We start from the raw sequence: 22,303 nt of genomic DNA, 5'->3' as shown, positions 1-22,303 counted from the left end.
TTCACACAAGAGGCAAAACTCAAGGACCCAATTCACACAGAGGGTGCGTCCACCAAAGGGAGAGAGAGAGGTACACCCGATGGTGCAGCACAGAAAAGCCTTGGTACTGAAATTAAGGAATTCATTCATTAATTAATTTTTCCATAAATAAAAATAAACAGATCTCTTATTTGTCATAGTTAGAGCAGTAGGGATGTGCTGATATCACTATACCTAAGCAGTAGTAGCATCTCTCAACTCCAGATAAGCACAATTTACCTCGACATTTTAATGTGTATTACTGATCTCTGTGATGTGAAGCCTCGAAATTGAAATGCAAATACATGAGCAGTGGTTTGGATAATTTACACTGCCTGCAAGTATAAAAGTGACCACACTCACAGATTTAGAACTGTATACAATATTTATTGACAATTTATTAATTTCCATAGGTTTTTCATAGTAAAGACAGACTCTGACTTTTACAGGGCTTATCTTTGAGAAGGGTACAGGTCTGGGTTTCTGGGAATGTTCTCGTGAGTGGCACATACAAGGATTTTTCAAGGTGGAGGGTGTTGAGAGGGTAAGAAGGATTGATGCTCCTTGGAGTGAAGTCCAGGGCAGCAGGAGGATAAGGCTTCTTCTGTGAGTGTGTGCAAACATACACTTTCACCAAGATGTGTCATTTAGGCTTTTAGGATGTCAGTCAGTCCTTGCTCTCCAGAGAAGACTGCTGTCTGATGACAACATTGCATTTCCAAAAACTTTAACTTTCCAGGAATGAAGAAAAAAAAGCCATTTTCAAACCATGTATTTTTCAAACTTTATACAAGGGATCATGAAAGGATTTTGTAAGCATACATGTCATTAAGTTTTCAGAATCCCTAGAGGACAATGTAATCATTCTGTATAAGTATAAATGTGAAAATTGCCAAAATTGGATTTACAAGGTTTTGCCAAACGACAGTGTTTACAGTTGTTTTGTTTTTTTTACACAGGAGTATAGAAATATAAAAATATATGAAACAAAAAAGTGCTGTGAAGTACAAACACATATTCAAAGTGTAGAACTTATGAAGCAGACCTTTCTTGCCAGTTGCCAGCGTGCTTTGGAAACACTTTACTGTCTGGCTGACATACATCCACTACACACTCTCACACTCAAATACACCATGTCATACCACATACAGTATTATTCTGAAGATTAAGAAATATATTTATATTGGGTAGGTTGAGATTTGTCTATGGCTGAAGTGGATTTAGTACCTTAATGACTTTTAAAATATTTTAGCTGTTTAGATTCTGCCAATGCTGTAAATGTGTACTGTATACAATATTATGAGACTTGTGTTAAATAGAGAAAGCAAATAAATGACAGAGAAAACATCTGGGTAAGCTCACTAAGGTACTTTTCCATAAGTACAATTCTTGGGTTTGAAGTTGTAGTTTGTGGTTGTAGTGTTAGTAGTGTGAATTGTGCTGACCTGAGATGGTTGACTTTTGGACTGATACAACGGCATCACTAGCCTCTTTATCACTTGACTCTTTGTGAGTGTGTGTGTGTTGGTGGTGTACATTAAGCTGTATTTAGCTGATCATTGGTAGAAGAAATTGTAATACTTTTGCTGACACATCACAGCAAATACATGCTGCAAAATAATATCAATTACATTCATGAATATATGTTACATTTTGGCAAAACCAAAGAAATATGCTTCGACAAATAGAGCAAACAGAAACAAAAAGTGATCAAGTGACACATTAAAATAGACTATTTACATTGTTTCACATCAGCCTTTGCATTCTCTTAACATTACCATATAAATTATATTGAAAATGTCCTTTTTTCTTTTCTGATGAAAGTTCATAAGTATTTATTTACAGGAATAATATCTTCCAATTGATGATTAATAATATACTATCTGATATATACATACTTATTTGAATATGTTTTTTTGGGACATGATCCCAAATTTGAGTTCAACTCATCCTCATCTATAGAAAAATTTACAATGCCAATAATAGTAGTTTTATAGTAGAACTCAGAATCTATCTGGATCCCTTTACATATGTGTTTTTTAAACATACTTACAAAATAAACAAATTTGTTTCAAAGAAAGGTATATTAAAAACAAGAAAGAAGTTTTTTTATATATATATAATCACCAGAACAATCAAATAACCCCAAAACAAAACAAAACATTCTACTTACTTACTATGTGCAGTTTTCGATACCTAGAGCTTCCATCCATTTTGATGAGTAACATGTAAACACCAGTGAGGTGAAAGTCCAGGGTTCAAACTGAACTGGACTGTCATCTTAGTTAGAACTATGCACAATGTTCAATCAAAGTGTACATTTCAGTTGTTGGGCAGTGCTTGTGAAAATGCATCATTGTATCATTCTTAAAACAGTCGTAACTGTTACGTAAATGCTTTTTAGATGTAAATATTTTTAATATCATGATCAGTACAGTATTTGCAATACCAATCAGACATACTTTTTTATAAATTGTAATTACAGACTTACATATGCTCATTTGTGAGGTGAATTAAACACAAAAAGCACAAATGAAATGAAACAATTCAGTGAGTAAGGAGAAAGTGGTCAAAAACAGAATATCAAGGAGTTATTACTGTACAGAGCATGCAGTGAGACATAACCATATATGGCTACATTTTAAGTAAACAATTACAATATTAATGTTTAAGTGTTCACTGACACCTCCACAATCAAAATGAATGGTATACCAGGAGAAATTATCCCTTTTTAAATGATATCTTTGTGGTTTTCTGTGAACTCAAAAGAAGCATGTGAGACAAAGGCTCCAGTTACTAGTTCTCATTTCAGTGTAATTTTTGAAAGATATTTGATATTAGTTACCTCCTCTTCCTTTCTACGTCTCCAACAATGTTTGTATGTTGGTAAAATGCTTTGCTAACATGCTTTGTCACTCACAGCGACTTTAACAAACTTTTTTTGTTGGCTCATCAAAGTTGAATTCCAAGAGACAGTTTGCATTTCACTCTTTGATGAATGATTTGGTACTTTGGTGTTATGGCCTCTTCTCCGCATACACAGAGTTCATTCATACGGACAGTGTGGCAAATCTATGAGGAGGGGGATATGACACTCTTGTGTATTACAGCCCTAGTATTATTTTTACATTTTAACCTTGTTGTAACTGAAACATAAAGTGTGATCATAGTCATATTAGTTCCTCTTTAAGAAAGCCCCCATAAGCACCAGGTGTTAGAAGAACTACGGTACAGCCTCTATGGCTTTTAAGAACTTGTGTGCAAAATCTTTTATAAAATCTACCGTGTGTACATACAGTCAAAAGTACAGCATCATTACTAAATAATCTGTTATCTGTAATAAGTTCATTTTGGATTCACGGCTATGTCCTTTATGATCATCAAACAATTTTTCAATCTGGAAACAAAACATGACTAAGAGGTCTTAAACCTATAATAATTAGAATAATCTGGCTTGGGAGGCAGATACAATACATAAACTCATTGGCAACAAAAAGAAAAATCATCTGCATAAAAAAATGGCGTCAAAATCAGATAATTTATGATTTTTGTGCTTTGTATGCATTCTGGCCTTTCTGTGGACCAATGGAGTCCTTTTAGCTTCACCATCTGTGTTCTTGAAACATAAACACAAACATAAAATAACTATTCCAGCTAATAAAGTGCCTTTTCAGCTGCTGTGAACAATTTTTTTAGCAGCAACAACAAAGTGAGAATAGAGAGCTGAAAAGGCAATTTTGTGGGTCATATTATCTCTATGCTAAATGCTAGATATGTGTTTTGGGGTAAAATCCTAAATTCTAATAATATATAAGTAAAGCCAATTTGGCTAAAGACAAATATTTGATATTTTCTTTCTTATATATTTCTCTTTCTCTCTCTCTCACTTCTTTGGAATAATCTTAGTTGTTATTACTTAATGCCACCTTATTTAAATGGTTTGAGAACAAAAAATAAATTATATAGTTCTTCCAATATATTAAAAAAGGTTGATCGGAAATTTCTTTCATCTTACATGTTTTTGTAAATTGTGAACTTCAGGCCCTTTATTATTAGAATGAAATTAATTCTAGTAACAATACATTTTGTTTCTTTGACATAAAACCCTGTTGACCTGAAACTTGCTTCAGCACTTTTTAAGTAGTCAGTGAAAGTAAACGGTCATTTAAATATGTCAACTTGTCAATTTGTATCTAACTGATATCATATTTTGGCAATGAATTATGTATACTGTAAATCTAAAATAACAAAAACGTAAAAAATATGCAGACAAACATTTTAAAAAATGGCAAGATACACAATTCACAAAATATGTAAAATTTTAAACAATTACTTAGGAACAGGCACCTTATATATTTGCAATCTCTCTTCTATAAGGTTTTCATGTGTTAGCCAGCAAATGTGGTTTCCAAGATATGATGGATCCAGTCCTGAATATAGTAATTCAGTCCAGTGTTACAAGATCACATAAAAATGAAACAAACCAGATACAAACAAGAAATGAGCAACATATTTTGCTGTTTGTTCTTGCCCTCACTGATGTCCTTTTTTTCTTTTAATTGACATAGTAAAGCCAGTAAACAATGTTGAAGAAGGAAAAGACAGTTGGGAAGATCATCCTCGACCATTTGTCAATAGAGTTTACATCAGTCAAGTCTGGGATGGTGATCTTTAGCTGTGAAGCGCGCCTCCGTAGTCGGCTCTTCTTTTGAGTCATGTGGCACTCCAGCGTGTTCCGGCCAAAGTTGTGCCTGGCCAGCCCTGCTTTGCGGTACTGTAGAGTTGAGCTGTCGTATGTCAGCATGGTATTTCGTGGGTCATTGAGACCCAGAGCCAGCTCTGAAACTCCCATGTCGTTTTTGATGTCCAGAGTTCCCAAAAGGATGTTTTCATGTGGGTCCATCTGCCAAAGGAAAAGAGTCAAGTTTGTCTAGTGTATTAATATCATGCAAAAGCATTTTTTCTCTAATGAATCACATTTTACTAAAATGAATAAAAAATGAGTACCAAAATTATATTTCAAAAAGGTAGAGAGCATAAGATATATTCTTCACAATATATGAATTCACTATGGGTGAAATTAATACATGTAATGTAAAATGGCTCGCTCCTAGCGACAAATCCACAGAAAATGATCATTATCTATGCAGAGATGTAGCATCTTTCAGCTCGTTGTTTTGGTTTTACCTGCCCAGCACCAAATAGCAGACAGACACTAGCTGGTGAACCAAATGGAGTATTTGGAAGCTGGTAGACAAAAACATAACTTAAAATAAATGCTAATGCTACTCCATGTCTGCTGGATGTGTAAACAGGCAAATGTCTGGTTTGGTAACACATGATAATATGTTAATGTTGTGTTTACATCTTGTTCTGATGCCCACAAGTGCCCCCCCCCAAAAAAAAAAACATAAAAAAAATCAGTAATTCTAATTTAAGACACTGTAGTAGTTTATGCTGTAAATGTATAGCAGCAATTTAACCCAGACATTTTTAAAATAGGTTTTGTAGTACCTTATTCTTTTGATCGCCAAGTCCAATTGCTGCATCATCCACAAAGATTGGTTCCCATATCGAGTCATGACCATCAAGATCCCTTTGTTTCATTCTTGCATACAGGGTATCATCTCTGCCAACTACATTCCCCACCAGCCACTACAAGCAAACAGAATCACCATGGTTGAATTTAAGTAGGCGGGTATAACTTGGCAACAATATAATTTTTTTTGAAATAATGAAATCCTTGTGTTCACAAGTAACTGCAAAAACTACAAATGCAGTACACAGTTTTTAGTATTGCACTTGAATAAAGCATATTGTTATCACAGTATTCAAAACATAAGTCTACGTTTACTTTCCTCCTTTGCCTTCACTTGATGTCCAACTTGTTCTTATTCCCAGGTCGTCATATACCCTTTATTGTCTGTATGAGACGCACCAGGCTTTCAATTACCTCCAATGTAAAACTATCTGCAGCAATATTAGGTGCTCAGAGGAACTTCTCCGGCCGTCCATTCACTCCATATTAACCTGACCGCGGCGCTATAAGACTCTGTGAGCATCAGTCCCGTTGGAGAACCGAGGACCAGCCAAAGTATTTTCCTCGCTCTTAATTCCGATGTTAAGGTTTTCTTTCAGTGATATCCTCAACATTTCTTAACCAAAAAAGACAAAAGTGTCATTGCTTATTCAACAAAAAGATAAATTTATGTTATGGCTATCAGTTTAGATTATTTCTCCTTCGATTCAGAGATTTTTGTCATCAGTTTTGGATAGTGGAAGACTAGGCTACATTACCCATGATCCTTAGCCACTGCAGTAAGAGGAATCCAGCTCACTGCTAAACATGGTGAACACATTTGTGTAATCAGATTTTAAATATCATATTGTTAAATGGTTGAAAATAAATTTTAAGCATATTATTATTATCCTGCGCAATTAATTATATCTATTTGTATATTTTATATATATACAGTATAATCAGTCTCCATACATATCCTTATACATATATATCATTATAATTATACTTAAGCTGTGAAATTATTTTCTGTGCAATTCAATTTACACTGTGCAACTACCTCCTGTTGTATCCTGTGCAATCAAAAATTTTCAATTCATCCATCTCTTCAAGCAATATATATATATATATATATATATATATATATATATAAAAAAACTTTGTCCTTCACCCTCCGCGGGTGGTCTCATCCTTCGAGCTCGGGTCCTCTACCAGAGGCCTAGGAGCTTGAGGGTTCTGCGCAGTATCTTTGCTGTTCCCAGTACTGCACTCTTCTGGACCGAGATGTCTGGTGTTCTTCCAGGGATCTGCTGTAGCCACTCCTCCAGTTTGGGGGTCACTGCCCCGAGTGCTCCGATGACCACGGGCACCACTGTTGCCTTCACCTTCCAGGCCTTCTCCAGCTCTTCTCTGAGCCCTTGTTACTTCTCTAGTTTCTCATGTTCCTTTTTCCTGATGTTGCCATCGCTTGGTATTGCCACGTCAACCACAACGGCTTTCCTCTGCTGTGGTTCCACCACCACGATGTCAGGCTGGTTCGCCATTACCATTCTGTCAGTCTGGATCTGGAAGTCCCACAGGATCTTGGCTCGGTCATTCTCTACCACCTTTGGAGGTGTTTCCCACTTTGACCTCGGGGTTTCCAGTCCATACTCAGTGCAGATGTTCCTGTACACTATGCCAGCTACTTGGTTATGGCACTCCATGTATGCTTTTCCTGCCATCATCTTACACCCTGCAGTTATGTGCTGGATTGTCTCAGGGGCCTCTTTGCACAGCCTACACCTTGGGTCTTGTCTGGTGTGGTAGATCTGGGCCTCTATTGCTCTGGTGCTCAGGGCCTGCTCCTGTGCAGCCATGATGAGTGCCTCTGTGCTGTCCTTCAATCCAGCCCGCTCTAGCTATTGGTAGGACTTCTTGATATCAGCCACTTCAGTTATGTTCTGGTGGTACATCCCATGTAGGGGTTTGTCGTCCCATGATGGTCCCTCCTCCAGCACGTCTTCCTCTGTTCCCCATTGTCTGAGACATTCCCTGAGCACGTCATCTGTTGGGGCCTTATCTTGGATGTACTTGTGGATCTTGGATGTTTCATCCTGGATAGTGGCTCTCACACTCACTAGTCCACGGCCGCCTTCCTTATGGCTAGCGTACAGTCTCAGGGTGCTGGATTTGGGATGGAACCCTCCATGCATGGTGAGGAGCTTTCGCGTCTTAACGTCTGTGGTCTGTATCTCTTCCTTTGGCCACCTTATTATTCCCGCAGGGTATCTGATCACTGGCAGGGCGTAGCTGTTTATTGCCTGGGCCTTGTTCTTGCCATTGAGCTGACTTCTTAGGACTTGCCTTACTCGTTGGAGGTATTTGGCCGTTGCCGTCTTCCTTGTTGCCTCTTCGAGGTTGCCATTTGCCTGTGGTATTCCAAGGTACTTGTAACCATCCTCAATGTCTGCTATTGTTCCTTCTGGGAGTGAGACCCCTTCTGTGTGGACTACCTTCCTCTCTTTGTCACCATTCGACTGCACTTCTCAAGCCCGAATGACATCCCAATGTCAGAGCTGTAGATCCTGGTGGTGTGGATCAGTGAGTCGATGTCCCGCTCGCTCTTAGCGTATAGCTTGATGTCATCCATGTAGAGGAGGTGACTGATGGTGGCCCTGTTCCTGAGTCGGTATCCATAGCCAGTCTTGTTGATTATTTGGCTGAGGGGTTCAGACCTATGCAGAACAGCAGTGGGGACAGAGCATCTCCTTGGTATATGCCACATTTGATGGATACTTGTGCAAGTGGCTTGCCATTGGCCTCAAGGGTGGTTTTCCACAGCCTCATTGAGTTTGCAATGAAGTGTCTTAGAGTCCTGTTGATGTTGTACATCTCTAAGCATTCAGTGATCCATGTGTGCGGCATTGAGTCATATGCTTTCTTGTAATCAATCCAGGCAGTGCACAGGTTGGTGTGTCGGGCTCTGCAGTCTTGGGTGACTGTTCTGTCAACCAGGAGTTGGTGTTTGGCTCCTCTGGTTCCTCTGCCAATGCCCTTCTGTGCTTTGCTCATGTATTGATCCATGTGTCCACTTATCTTAGCCGCAATGATGCCTGACATGAGCTTCCATGTTGTGGAGAGACAGGTTATTGGCCGATAGTTGGATGGGACTGTACCCTTTGCGGGATCCTTCAGGATCAGGATTGTGCACCCTTCGGTAAGCCACTCAGGGTGCGTCCCATCTCTTAGCAGCTGGTTCATTTGTGCTGCTAGGCGCTCATGGAGTGCAGTGAGCTTCTTTAGCCAGTAGGTGTGGATCCTGTCAGGGCCTGGTGCTTTCCAGTTCTTCATACCTGAGACTCTTTCTTGGATGTCTGCCGCTGTGATGGTGAGTGGATTCTGTTCAGGGAGGTTGCTGTGGTCCTTTCTCAGGGCGGCCAGCCACTGTGCATCGCTGTTGTGTGATGCCTCCCTTTCCCATATACTTTTCCAGTACTGTTCCGTTTCCAGCCTTGGTGGGTCTGCTCTGCTGTTATTACCCTGCCATTGAGCGTACATTTTTGCAGGTTGAGTTGCGAACAGCCGGTTTATTCTTCTGGCTTCATTATCTCTCGTGTATCTCTTTAGGCGGCTGGCCAAGGCTTGGAGCCTTTGTTTGGCAGTTTCGAGTGCTTCAGGTATGGGCATCTGGTTGTACTTCTTGGGTACTTGCTTTCTCATTGCACCTCTCTCAGCCTCTGTCAGTTGGCTCACTTCTCTCCGGGCCTCCTTGATTTTTGCCTCCAACCTTCGTTTCCATGGTGGGTATTGTCTCTCATGGCTCCCATGGTTGCTCTTGTAGCCAAGCATCTCTAGGATCACTGCTGCTGAGGCGTATATCAGCTCATTGGTTTCAGTGATGGTTGTGGTAGGGATCGCTGTCAATGCTGCATTCACATCTTCTAGGAGACTTTCTGATGGTACTTCACTTAGCCGTTGTAGTTGGCGTCGGGGTTGCCTTGTATTCATCCTCGCCATGATCTTATCTTTCAGGTCAGTCGCTGCCTCGTTCAGCGTGATTTCTCTTGGGGCTTCGTACCCAATCTCTGGTTGGGTCAGAGGGGAGCAACCAGCAGCTCCCCTCTGACCTGTAGTCCTGGCTCCCCCTTGCCGTAGCATTTGTGTTGTACCTCGTCAATCTCAAGTTGTGACAGCAGTTGCCACTTGTGGATGTTGGAACACTGAGCTACTAGTTGCTTCGCCGTAAGCCTTGATTGTGGGTTTTGAAGTAACCATTCATCCTACATCCTGTGCATGTAACCCCTCTGACTAGGGTTACTGGAGTAGTAGCATTCCAACAGAGCCTTATTATCGCATCTCGCCCATCTCCGTCTTGTTCCAGTAGCCCATTTGTCGTCTCAATGCCCTGGTTCCCCAACACCTGACGCAGACCTTGTTTGGCCGGGCGACGTCTGAGCCGGCATGTCATATATTCATCATCATCATGAGGTAGGCAGCAGCGTGAAGCGGTTTCTATTCTCTATTTTATTTTTATTTTAAGTGTATTTTTTTACATTCCAACCTTTTTCCTGTACGTGTTGAATCTTGAGCTGCTGTAACAAGCGAATTTCCCCGATGTCGGATCAATGAAATTGATCTTATTTAATGGCACCAGCAGTTGTTGACTATGCTCACATGATATCTGATGTCAAGAGCTCTCTATAACAGTTGGTCCCATGTCTGTAGCCTCTTTTGTTGGATTATTAACCTTCAAATATGCACCAAGGTCAAGGTTCAAAGGTCAGTCTCTCAAAGCAGGAGCCATGAAGAATCTTCATACTGATATATCTTACTCTTCAGGTCACACCATTTCCAACAATGTATCTAGTTTAGCTCCAATATATAAAATTAAGCTTTTTGTTTGTTTGTTTTTTCCTTTTTAGTGGAACTTGTGACCAAAATGAGTCACGTTCAGAGATTATTGTACAATACTGACGACAATCTAGGGCATTAGTGCTACAGGCTTGGAGTTAGGCCTGATGTGCTTGGATTATGGCTGAAAAGACCAACTCTTTCATTCACAGGTCATCAAATACTGAGGCATGCATAGCCTATTGTAACCCTAGTGTAACTATTTACACAACCCTGCAGATTTTTTGTATCTTTTTGATTCTTGGTTTGGGGATTTTATTTTGGTCAGCATGACATAGCTCATTCAGTCAGAATCTGATTTATTAGGTAAGATTGTAAGCATACAAAGAATGTGTCTTGGCATTTACTGCCAAAAGTAAGGTAATAATAATAATAATAATGAAATAAGTTATTTAAATTTTACAGAATAGAATAGTAATAGTTTTGAGAAGGGATATAAAACTTGAAATGAAATATTGACTTTACAAAAGAAATATGGACTGTGCTATGGATAAAGAAATTATTAAGTATATGAAATATATGAAGGTGACAAGAGCAAAAATTAAATGTGACATGTGCATAAATAATTAAATTATGTAACAGTCCAGTTTGATAACCCCTTCCTAAGAAGAGATAGTGACGTTTGGATTTAGGTTACGGCTGACCGGCAGAAATTTGAAATAGCCCATTGACAGCAAACAGCGCAAAACAGGAGTTGAAGCCAAGTCTACCCACAATTCCTTAGGTATGCGTAGCAGCGTCTATAGCAACCACCATAACAACGATTTAAGACCTGAGAGAATCTTTGTAATAACTAAGAAAACTAAGGATCATATACATTCACGGAACGAAGGTTATGAAAATAAAATGAACATTTGTCGCTGGAAATGTTATCAAAACGTATTTTAATGCAAAACTATCTTAAATGTCCACCATTTTGGTTTTCACAAAATAAACTTGGCAGTCACATGATGTGGACCCAGGCCAATAGGAAAGAGTAGGACAAAAAAACTTTGTCAGAATTGAAGGAGAAAAAATTTAAACTAAGAGCAGTGGCATTGACCTATCGTATTGTTGAATTATCAAGGGCACTTTTGTGTTTTAGTTTTGAGAAAAGTTGAGGATATCTTTGAAAGAAAACCTTAACATGGGAATTAACAGTGAGGAAAATACTTCCAGTGGGACTGATGCTCACAGCGTCTTATAGCGCCGCGGTCAGGTTAATATTGGAGTGAATGGACGTCCAGAGCAGTTCCTCTGAGCATCAGTTATTGTCGTGGATGGTTTTACATTTGAGTTAATTGAAAGCCCGGTGTGTCTCATACAGACTATAAAGGGTACCTTTTGCGTCTGAATGAGACGCAAAGGGGTGTGACAAAACGTTGGTATTTGATGACCAGGGAATGAGAACGGGTTGTGATGTCACAGGATATTAATGCAACTATTTTTCTGCTCAGTTCTAGACAGTGTTTTGTATTCAACTGATACCAGCATGTCCATGTGCAGCCATGTTATAGTGGCCATTTTGCATCTCTGCTAGTAAGAATTAAGTTCATGTCAGCTGGGAGCACAACATGGGAACATGAACACAACTCTTTCTATCAAGACAAAGAGCCAAGTGGCTCAGAGACCTTCTTTCCCTCTGTTTCAGCAGGCAACATGTCACATTTGGATTTCAAACAGGAATAGTACAAGCTTATTAGGCTGGCTCTACTTGGCACAGTGAAGGCAGGAAACATTAGGTCAACCCTCCATTTGAAGTGGTGACATTTCTTTTCTTTGCTAGTAATTATTCTGAGCTCCTTAGGCAGCTTTATGAATAATTAAATTAAAATTTCACTGCAAAGTAAAGAAAATATGTGATTCTGTGAATCTAGAGCAAAAAAAAAAAAGAGCTTTCACTTGGAAATGTAGCTCATCTAGAGTATGTGCTTGAATCTGTATAAATCGAGGCATTATTTGGGGAAATCAAGTTTGATCAAGTTAAAAAATAAAACACAGGTCTACAAACTACAGCTGTTCTTACCTTGTTTGGATCCATCCTCATCTTTTCATTGTTGGCTGTAGCTGTCTTCTCAGCTGCCCTTTTCTGACGCTGAGGCCCCCGTCCAAAGAAGATGTAGTTTACCAGCGCATACTCCAGCAGAGCCAGGAAGACAAAGACGAAGCAGCCCATGAGGTACATGTCTATGGCCTTGACATAGGGGATTTTGGGGAGGGTTTCTCTCAGGTGGGTGTTGATGGTAGTCATGGTGAGCACCGTGGTAATACCTGGTGGAGAAAGACCATATTAATTACATTATGACAGAAATTGTGTGAATCAAGAATGTTAAAATAAAAAAGAAGAATTAGTATTGCTTTTTCACACTACATATCAGCAGTTTAAACTATGCCACTTTTATGTAAGTGGGGTGAGCACCCACAAATTTACTTCTTACATTTTTTTTAAGTCAATAGCAACAATTACCTGAAACCCTTACTTACTATGCTATTCTGACTGAATGTGTGACAGTTTTAATCCTTCTGAGTGCAAGACATCTTTGTGATCAACTTGATACCATGTGCTTGATTAAGCTTCTTTAACAAGTGGTGATTGAGCAAAAGGCCAAAAGCAGGCAGGAGGATGGGATGAATTGTTAAGCTGCCCCTTTTGACATCTATATTTCATGCCTGACTCATTTGGTTTATGAATCAATCAGGATCAATGAAACCGAGGGGCTTACCCCCAAGACTTCAAACCTTGCATTGGGAGACAAGCTAAAAGACGTGCACCTGAAGCATTGCAGCGATTTGAAATTCAAATGTCAACCTTGTTCTTGTCCGCTAGCGGAGATCTCCTACTGAGAAAAGTTGTAGACAGTTTTCAAAAGCCTCGCTCAGCAAGCTGGGGGGCTAGTTACTGTCAGATTAACTGTGCATATCAATGTGTTGAGTTTGTGCTTATTATGAGTGGCATGCTAACTCTTGCTAGTAGTAATTGAATTTCATATTTTTGTTACCTCTTGCTAGTAGTTATTTCATTTCATATTTTTGTTGTTTTAGCAAAGCACTGACTATTTTATGTAGTGTGCTTACAATAGGGTGTGTCTGTGGTATTATCTATATGCCGGAATTATAAATGGCATGAAATCTAAATGTGATTTTCCATGCATGATTAAATAATTGTGTTCTAAGCTCCTATAGCACTCACAAATCCTCCCCCACGCACCTGTATATTCTACTTTGAATGCACACATAACATGATTATTTAAGGCAATTTCTATTGAGAGTCTCAGTAAACAATTACTAAATTATTATACAGCTGTCACAAAAGCTGTCAGGTGACCACTGCTCAAAATAGGATTCAGGCAATTTTCTCAAGCTGTTGCTGCAAGAGCTTAACAATAACAACAAAGGATTTCTGCACAGTGGCCATGTGATTCAGCCATTACAGGTCTCTTTTAATGCCTGAAACCAGGTCAAAGTAAAGTGGTGCCTGAATCTAGTGTAGTTTGGGTGGTGACTGGACATTTACCAACTCTGCTGACCTGCCTCCATTATGGAGCATTACCTTTTTTTTCATTAAATCCCATGCATGCCTTTCCCCCGGATCACTAAATGCAGCTCAATCAGCGAAATTGCCTTGTCGACTAAAGCAAGGGATGGGTAGAAGGATGGATGAAGCTGGGTGGATGAAGAAAAGAAGGCAGGGAGCTTCCGATAAACAGAGAGTAAGCTAGAAGTTAAATACAAACCTCACAAGCGACATGGGGTTTACATAATCAAGGATGACGGAGGGAAATTGTGACTTCCAGAAAATCACAGAGGCCCTTGAATCAGAGTGGAAATAAATCACTTCATAATACGTCTGTGGGACGCAGCAACATTTGTTGTAGGCTACTGGGATGGATATTTGACCCTGTTAACATCCACAGTGATTGTAAAAGAAGTGAAACATAGTGGATCAGTGGAGTACTATTCTGCTTTCTTTAAAGACTGTATAAGGAGCATGTCTAGAATTAATAAAGACACAAAGCACAGTAATTAATAAATTCATTTATAAATGTAAAAAAATTAAGATTCAATGAAAAAATTGAAGAACTGTATAAATAGGATTCCTTACAATGAAAAGTGCATCTTTGTTGATGAATACTGTAGGACAAAAAGACAATGACACAAACTATAGCTTTTTCAATATATTCATTGTTTAGGTTTGCGGCAGATTTTCTTGCCTGACTTAATATGAAATATGTAAATCTTTTTCTTTCCTCAACTTGTCACCCCCAGGGTTTCTTGTCTCTATTTGCCATTCGAGTGAATGACAAGTTAGTGTTATATGGTGAAATTGGGGGGAACAAATCTATGTATAGCTTATCCTAGGATTTCCCTGGTCAGTCTATTTCGGTGCCAGTGCAATTCCTGTTTCAATGTGTTCTGACTATTTGTCTATATTTGTATTGCAGGCCTCACCTAGAGCTACTCTGGCTGCAGAGGCGTCATAGTTGATCCAGAAGGAGACCCAGGAGAGGATGGTGATAAGTATAGAAGGCATGTATGTCTGCAGGATGAAGTACCCGATGTTTCTCTTCAGCTTAAAACTCAGGGACAGACGAGGGTAAGCACCTGCAGACGGGGGGGGCAGAAGAAGTGTTAGATGACGCTTTTCCACAATATTTACCACAGCTGCCAGGTCTCCAGGACTTTGTTTTCTGATTATGCTATTCTAAAGATAACTCTACCTTACAGTGTATATTTTGGGATGACCTCAGACCTCAACAAGTTTACCAAAACAACAAAACAGGTCATTTGTCAGAAAGCAGTGATGGTTTCTGATCTGCCACCCCTATGGTAAAGGTATGGTTGGATTTAGGCACTTAATATTACTTGTTTCAGATTAGGGAGTGTTTGTTTTGATGATTAAAAGCAACTTAAGTTGACTGTTGGTAGGAGATATGGTAAGAAAGTCGGTTTCTGGTGTTGAAGTCAGACATTTTGTGCACCTAGTCATCAATCCTAGGCTTACAAATCATGTACAGAAAAGGATAACAATGTTCAAACCTCCACCGTGGTCTGACATCAACTGAACTGAAGCATCAGCGCTCCCCATAATTACCTGTTCTCCACTGCCTGTGTCTGTACACAGTATTGCAAGAGGTTTGATGGCTTGTCTGTTGAGGGTCCTCTTTTTTTGCTTATCTCTGCTCTATTTGAAATGAGCCCACAAAAGGGCAAATTGTATCAGCACACATATTTCTCTCCTTAGGGAATTGGCTGTATTTTGGTTTGAGTTGCATTACAACTGAATGGGGAAAGGTACCACAAGAAGAGCTTGAATACACTGCAATATACAGTTTATTGGAAAGTCATGCAGAAACAGAAGAGGCGCGAGGGAGGAAGATTAAGTCATTTTAATGAAAGCACCAACAATCCACCAGCCTCAGCTCCTCTTGGAATGTCACCACTTAGATCTGCTATTTCAGTTAGCTAATGTCAGCATGAGCCACAGAGAGAATCACTAAATTATTTCTTTATGAAGTGAGGAAATAGCTTGGGTAGAAAATGACAAGATGGAGGTGCAACGGTGAATATTTATTATTCATAAGGACAACAATGACATTGCCTATCCTTGGAGTGATACATGAGTCTTGTATTGGATAAATGCTCAAGCAATTGTGCTGATGTTTGCATCTCTGAGTGACCCTCAGGTCGCTCCCTACATATCACAATAGACAGCACGTTAAAAGGGAATCCCTCGTCTACCACATCTCTGTATAAGACAATAAAATCAGGCACACTGCAGGGTCACACTTGCATGCATGTTAATGGTCAACAAATGCACACATACACACACATGCATACGAACATTGTGCATTCATTAGGAAGCATTATATTACTAATAAGGTTGTGTGGAATATGTTACCCCTGCAGACAAAATGAGTCATTTCATTGGTGGAGTCTCTATGTTCTTATTGCATTTTTGTTCTGCTCTCATTCAATACCGTACAAAGAAACTGTATTCAGCAGAGCCGCTATCCTGCTTACAGTTGCTTGGTTGCATGACAAATTCATGAATATGAAAATGCAGAGGAGATGAATATTCCATTGTATCAGACAGCATTATTTCTGTATATTGCGGTTAAATAAGTCAGGGTGTCTTCTGTCTCCCAAGACAGCACTTCATTCGAAGGTTTGTATGTATGCATATACATTTTGCATTTCTGGAAATTAGTGGATGCTATTTTCATATCAGTAAGTGCAAACAGTGAAATGAGTCAATATTTATGAATTGCCATATTGCCCTTGTTGCAGCAGCATAATGATAATGAAATAAAATATCCCTAAGAGACAGAAAATAATGAAAGGGCTGTTTTAATGTAAATAAAGCCAAAGTAATAACAATTAAGTGTGCGTCTATATACACAAATTGAACATATATGCTACAAGATAATATATATTTTAGGGGTGATAATATTAGATTGCTTTATGTTGTACTGGTGTTGCTGTTTGTCTGTTCAGTCCTATACATTCAACTAACACAAGACTAACTTGGTCGCTTTTATGACTGGTGTGATTCATGCATTTCAGTATGTTCGTTAACATTACCTGTAGAGAAGACAACATTCTTGGAAATGAGCTTATGATCCACAATGGAGAACTGTGGCAGTTCAATCTTGTCCACCCCCGTCACAGCATTGTCTCCTCCTCGCCAGTAGAACTCAATGTCATCTGTAGTGTAACCATCTGAGAAAGGGTACAGAGAACAGGATTTACTGAGGATTGTAATGGTCTGTATATCTGCTCATAATTATGTCCCATCTTTATCCCGTACAGTCCAGTTAATTAACCACTAAGCATGATTCGGTTTGCATTTGTCACCATTTTACTGTTTCTGCTGTGTATATGCATTTACAGTATGAATACATTTGCTTATTTGCTACTACTACTTACTGTCTTAGATGGTGCCAGATCAATTTATCCCACAGTTACTTGCATATTGTATATTAAAAGGAAAAGGCGCTGGCTAAATTGGACTAGACTGGCGAGAATGAATGGAAGTCAGTGAACTGACATCTAATTGCCATGACACTGTGAAGTAGCAACTCTGTCATTATTCTGTTAATGGGGGTGGTTCAAAAATCTGTAAATCTGTCAAGTACTAGCAGGAATTTGTTCACCTATTATTATTATTGTATTGTATTTTACATTCAAAAGTATCCACTTGTGTGCTCTTGACTCTTCTTGACCCCTCACTTGTGATAGTTGTGATAGTTCAACATGACATGACTAAAGTGATTTTTTTAACAGATTTTTAAAACCTTGATTCATAAGTACTCACAGTTACCCACATTCAGCCCAGTACAACCAGTCTATAGTGCGCCACTAAGCAGCTCCACAACAGTCCCATGCCTTGTTCAGTTGCACCTCAACATAAACCTCTGAGGTACCATTAGCAAGGCACATGCTGATGTCTTGGTACTGTATTCTTAACAATAACTGAATAATGAAAAAGTCTGTTAAAACTATAAATTATGAAATCAGGTTAAGCTAACATTCCATATAGTAGCTGAGGAAACCCCTCATATATGGGACTGACTTTATGAGTCAACTTTATTATGTTTTGTCTCATGAGCAACTAAATTATTTAATACCAAGACCAAGACTGATTAAATAACCAGGCTTGGCATCCATTTTCATCACTAAAACACAGTAAAATCTACAAAGGGACAAGAAGCAAGTCCATTAATATTAATTTGAACCAAAGCTACTCGCTCTTTTGCTCTCATTTTGGCCAAATCAGTGGCGACATGGACAGCAAAGCGGCCAGTGGGCAGGAGAAATAAATGATTGAGTAACATGATACTCTGTAGTTATAGATGAAGACAAGTAAAAAAAAAAAGGCAACAAGAAAAGTGGACCATTTTCATTAGACCATGAAACTTGGGTCTTGCATAACCAACTGCCTACTGTCTGCTCTGGTGCAGTTTTCATGTCTGTTGACTTCAGGGCATAAGAGTATTGGTCTCAGAGACGGGAGAGGAATGAGATGAGGAGGGACAGAAGACAGCTGGGGTTAGTACACTTTTTTAGCCTTGCTCACCATTAAAGCCAAGCTAAAACTATGCGAAACTCTATTAAAACAGCGATTTGCAAAGTAATATATAAAAAGGGTATATATTATCTCCATGTGAATCTGTGTGTGTGTGTTTTTGAATGCCTCTTTCAATAGTATTGAAGTTGTTTTGAGGCCTCCCTGCGCCACAGCAGAAGTCATCATAATAATAAATCATGGTAGACTGCTTTAAAAAAGCCCAGTCATCCCAGTCAGCCAAGCTTGTTTTATTGCTGTTCCATTATGGCATTCTTTGAGAAGTGACACAAAGCTAATTCTTATAGTGCAACACAGTCGGATGCTATATTTTGTACACAGCAAGCTAGCAGCGCTAGCTTATCTCAGCGTTCTGACAGCTCATCACAATGAGTGTTCCAAAGTATGAACTTGCTCAGCTGAGAGGTAGGAGGCCAAGACTTGCAATACACTTGCCTCAGGACAAACAACTGAATATTGTAGTCTGACACCATAAAACTGATAAAACTTTACAGTCCCTCCCACTGTGCATGTGTGGTATTGCATTTTAGGTAACAGCAGGAGATGGATTAAACAATAATCGGGACTGTTTTCAGTAACTCAACATGCAACATAATAATCATTTGTGATGGTTGCAACAGTTGTTACAACTGCATGTTTTCGGCAATGGGGGATTTGCATGTTAGTGGAGTTTGCCTGAGTGATTTTTATTTTATTGCATGTATGGAAGTTGACTTTCTTTTTTGCATCAGTGTGTGTGACCATTGCTTTGTCGAATGTTGATGATGGGGAGATTTAGCAGCTAGAAAGTGAATTAACATGCTTGATATGCATGACTATGTGTGTGGGATGGCTGTGATGACAGGGCCAGGCTGGATGAGGAATGAAAGCATGTCTGACAGAACAGTTTAGAGGGAACTCCCACGCTGTTTCATCTATTAATGCATACAATATAGAATGTAATACCACACCCCTTTCTCCTCTCTTCTTCCTCCTCTGGTCTTGTCTTCTTTTCTCCCCCACTCATCTTCTCTAACTTGTTATGTTTTTATCTCCCTTATCTCCCTTTCTCCCTTTTCCATTTGATTACACTCCTCTCCTTCTCTCCTCTCGGTTATTTCTCTGTCATAACTACCATTATGTGTCCATCTATCTTTCACTCTACCTTCCCTCATCTTCTCCCTCCTCCATACCCTGCTCTGCTTAATTAATACGTGTGTGACCTATTTAGTTGCTCTAAATTATTAAAGCAGACTCTTCAGTGGCTGCTTTCAACACCCTCACACTCTGACATCTCTTGTTCTTCTTGAAGAAAGTGGAGTTGGGTGCTCACTTAGTTCAAATATACTGCCCGTTTCCTAAAAAAAAAAAAAAAAAAAAAAAGTATTTCCAAAACATTCATGCACAGTATAGTTTGGGTATAGTATATCACATCATCATCACCACCCCACATAAGAGGTAATCAATACAATTTCAAAATGTATTCCAAAGGCAATAAGTAGCAAAAAGAAGGAGGGTGAAATTAGATTAATTTATTTTCTTCTCTTAGTTCCAGTAAAAAGCCTGGCAACTGCATTTTGAACCAACTGCAGACGATTAAGTGCTTTTCTACTAAGTGCAGAGTATGAGGAAATTATATTAGTTGAGATGGGATGAAATAAAGGCAGGTCAGGTCAGGGGCAGACAGAAATAACTTAATTTTGGATACATTTCTTAAGTGATAAAACCTGCGACTGAATAACCTCCTCTACTTGAGATTCACAATTTAAATTTGAATCACTGTGTTCAGTCCCAGAAGATCATCCCCAGAGGATAAAAGCTAATTTTATTGGTGACCCCCTGATCTTTCCTCTTGTGCCATCATCAGGGCTAAATTTCCACTTGTACACAGAATATATCGGCATTTAAGGGAGATTGCCATTAAATTTACAACAATCTCCCTAGAGGATGATGCCTTTCTAGTTTGCACATTTCATTAGTTTTCCTTTTGCAACACCTCAAGCTAAAGTGTCAAGTTTTGCAATGATTTGATCCAGTCCTCATATTTTTGATTGTCCAGCTACCCAGTTCACTTAACTTCATTGATTCTACATCATTTAGGCTGACTTTGCAATTCTACGTCACTTCGCTTTCATACTAAAGTTACAGTGTTTGGCATAGATAATTTGTACTGATTCCCATCCTGCATGAAATTAACTGAAGAGTGAAGACAGTGAGAGTGAGAAAAAAATAGAAAGAGGAAAAAAGACATGATCTGCAATACATCACAGACAAGAGAGAGTTAGTCCACAGTATATCTATTAACTATGAAACAGTTAAATGAGAAAAGAGGAAATTTGCTCCTTGATTCCTCAATGGGATGAGAAGCAAACTCATCCCTTCAGTACTAAAAAAGAAGAAAAAACTATGGGTGTGACAATATATATTTTACGCTAGCACAAAGGCTTCTCTCATGGATTCCAAAATCTGGGAGCCTTGGCAGGCCAAAAATAAATGAAATTGTTCACGATAACATCAGAGGAGATAGCAATACAATACTAAAGCTATTTAACTGGGACTCTGGCATATCTCCCTGACCAAATCTGACTCCAGGCCTTTTTATCAAGCTTATGAAATAATGTCTCAGTTGATTTGTTTTAATGGGCAAAGAAGAATTTTGGAGGGAGATAAAACACTGGCTTTGATATTGTTGTAGGCAAAACATAATCAGGGATAACAAAGTTTTTTTCTTTACTTCTAAATGGTGTATACCTGTAATAAAACTAAGAAAATAGTGCATAGTAATAAACACCATTGTCATTGTGATATACATTTTAAAGGCTATGCACAAGCTTTAACAACAATCACAAATATCCTTTTATCTGATTTTCTTCACATCTATAATGAGAACAGATGGCTTTTTATTATTACAATGTTCACAAACAGCAGAACAGCACCTTAAAATCAAAAGACGTCACAACAGATGTCAAACCTAATTTATTCACTATGAATAGTAAAATTGAGAAAATGCTGCACCACCAAAAAAGCCTACACAGTTCATCCTAACCAGACTTGTAGCATTTACAATGCATGGTTTAGGGAACCTGGCTCTTTCCACAGTTTACAGGAGGAAATGCAATTCAATGCATATTAATAGACAATAATTTGTGGTGCATGTGTAAACATATGTCCACAGACACAGGCAAACACAAGCATACCTGAACACATGAAGACACACATGCTCGTATGGACACACAAAAACATCCTCACACTCAAATGGACACGTGAAATCCAACCTCCGGAACAACTGCCTGCCTCACTCCCCTGTGAGATGAGAAGGCTACCCCACTCTTAAATATGTCTCAGATGAATTTTTGATTCTGCACAGTTCAAAGCGACTTTATTGTTATTCCTGGTGTCCAATTTAAAACGTCTTCAAACTTTTGCAGTACACAGCAAGCTGCAGCTGACTGTATGCCTGGACAGCGACAGAATATCTGAAGATAAGATAAATAAATACGCCATGCAAGCCCAAGTGTAGAAACCATTCGCACCCCAGAGGATCTCTTTCTAAGAATGAGCTCTGATGGGTACAAATAGCAAAAAAGAGAAAGACAGTCATAGAAGTGGCTCTGTCCAAATGATGCGGATCGCTGGTGCAGAAAATATAACTATTACTTGGTAGAGATGCTGTAATAAAATGATAGTTTCATTGTGAATGCACAGAAACTGCGTGAAATAACAGTCGTAATGTGCCTTTCACTCCCCTCTCAGTGTATAAAGAAATAAACAGGGATGTCTTTGCCTGTTTCAGCATGCATGTGTGAGGATATTAAAGTATCGGTTATTGC

The 22,303-nt window shown here is 39.0% G+C and overlaps 1 protein-coding gene across 1 annotated transcript in view; it reads right to left on the bottom strand.

The window, feature by feature from the left end:
- Positions 1 to 384: 384 nt before the first annotated feature.
- Positions 385 to 22,303, bottom strand: part of LOC122888596 (gamma-aminobutyric acid receptor subunit beta-2) — a 64,809-nt gene continuing 42,890 nt past the window's right edge. The window contains exons 6-10 of the mRNA XM_044223230.1: positions 16,991 to 17,128; positions 14,858 to 15,010; positions 12,435 to 12,679; positions 5,533 to 5,673; positions 385 to 4,921 (exon numbers count right to left, since the gene is read on the bottom strand). Of these exons, the coding sequence (XP_044079165.1) occupies positions 4,574 to 4,921; positions 5,533 to 5,673; positions 12,435 to 12,679; positions 14,858 to 15,010; positions 16,991 to 17,128 (1,025 nt within the window). The 3' untranslated portion in view covers positions 385 to 4,573. The remainder of the gene's footprint in view (positions 4,922 to 5,532; positions 5,674 to 12,434; positions 12,680 to 14,857; positions 15,011 to 16,990; positions 17,129 to 22,303) is intronic.

This window comes from Siniperca chuatsi, linkage group LG14 (assembly GCF_020085105.1).
Source record: "Siniperca chuatsi isolate FFG_IHB_CAS linkage group LG14, ASM2008510v1, whole genome shotgun sequence".
Classification (NCBI taxonomy): domain Eukaryota; kingdom Metazoa; phylum Chordata; class Actinopteri; order Centrarchiformes; family Sinipercidae; genus Siniperca; species Siniperca chuatsi.
The sequence above is the reverse complement of the archived record's forward strand: the minus strand, read 5'-3'. Positions and strand labels throughout refer to the sequence as shown.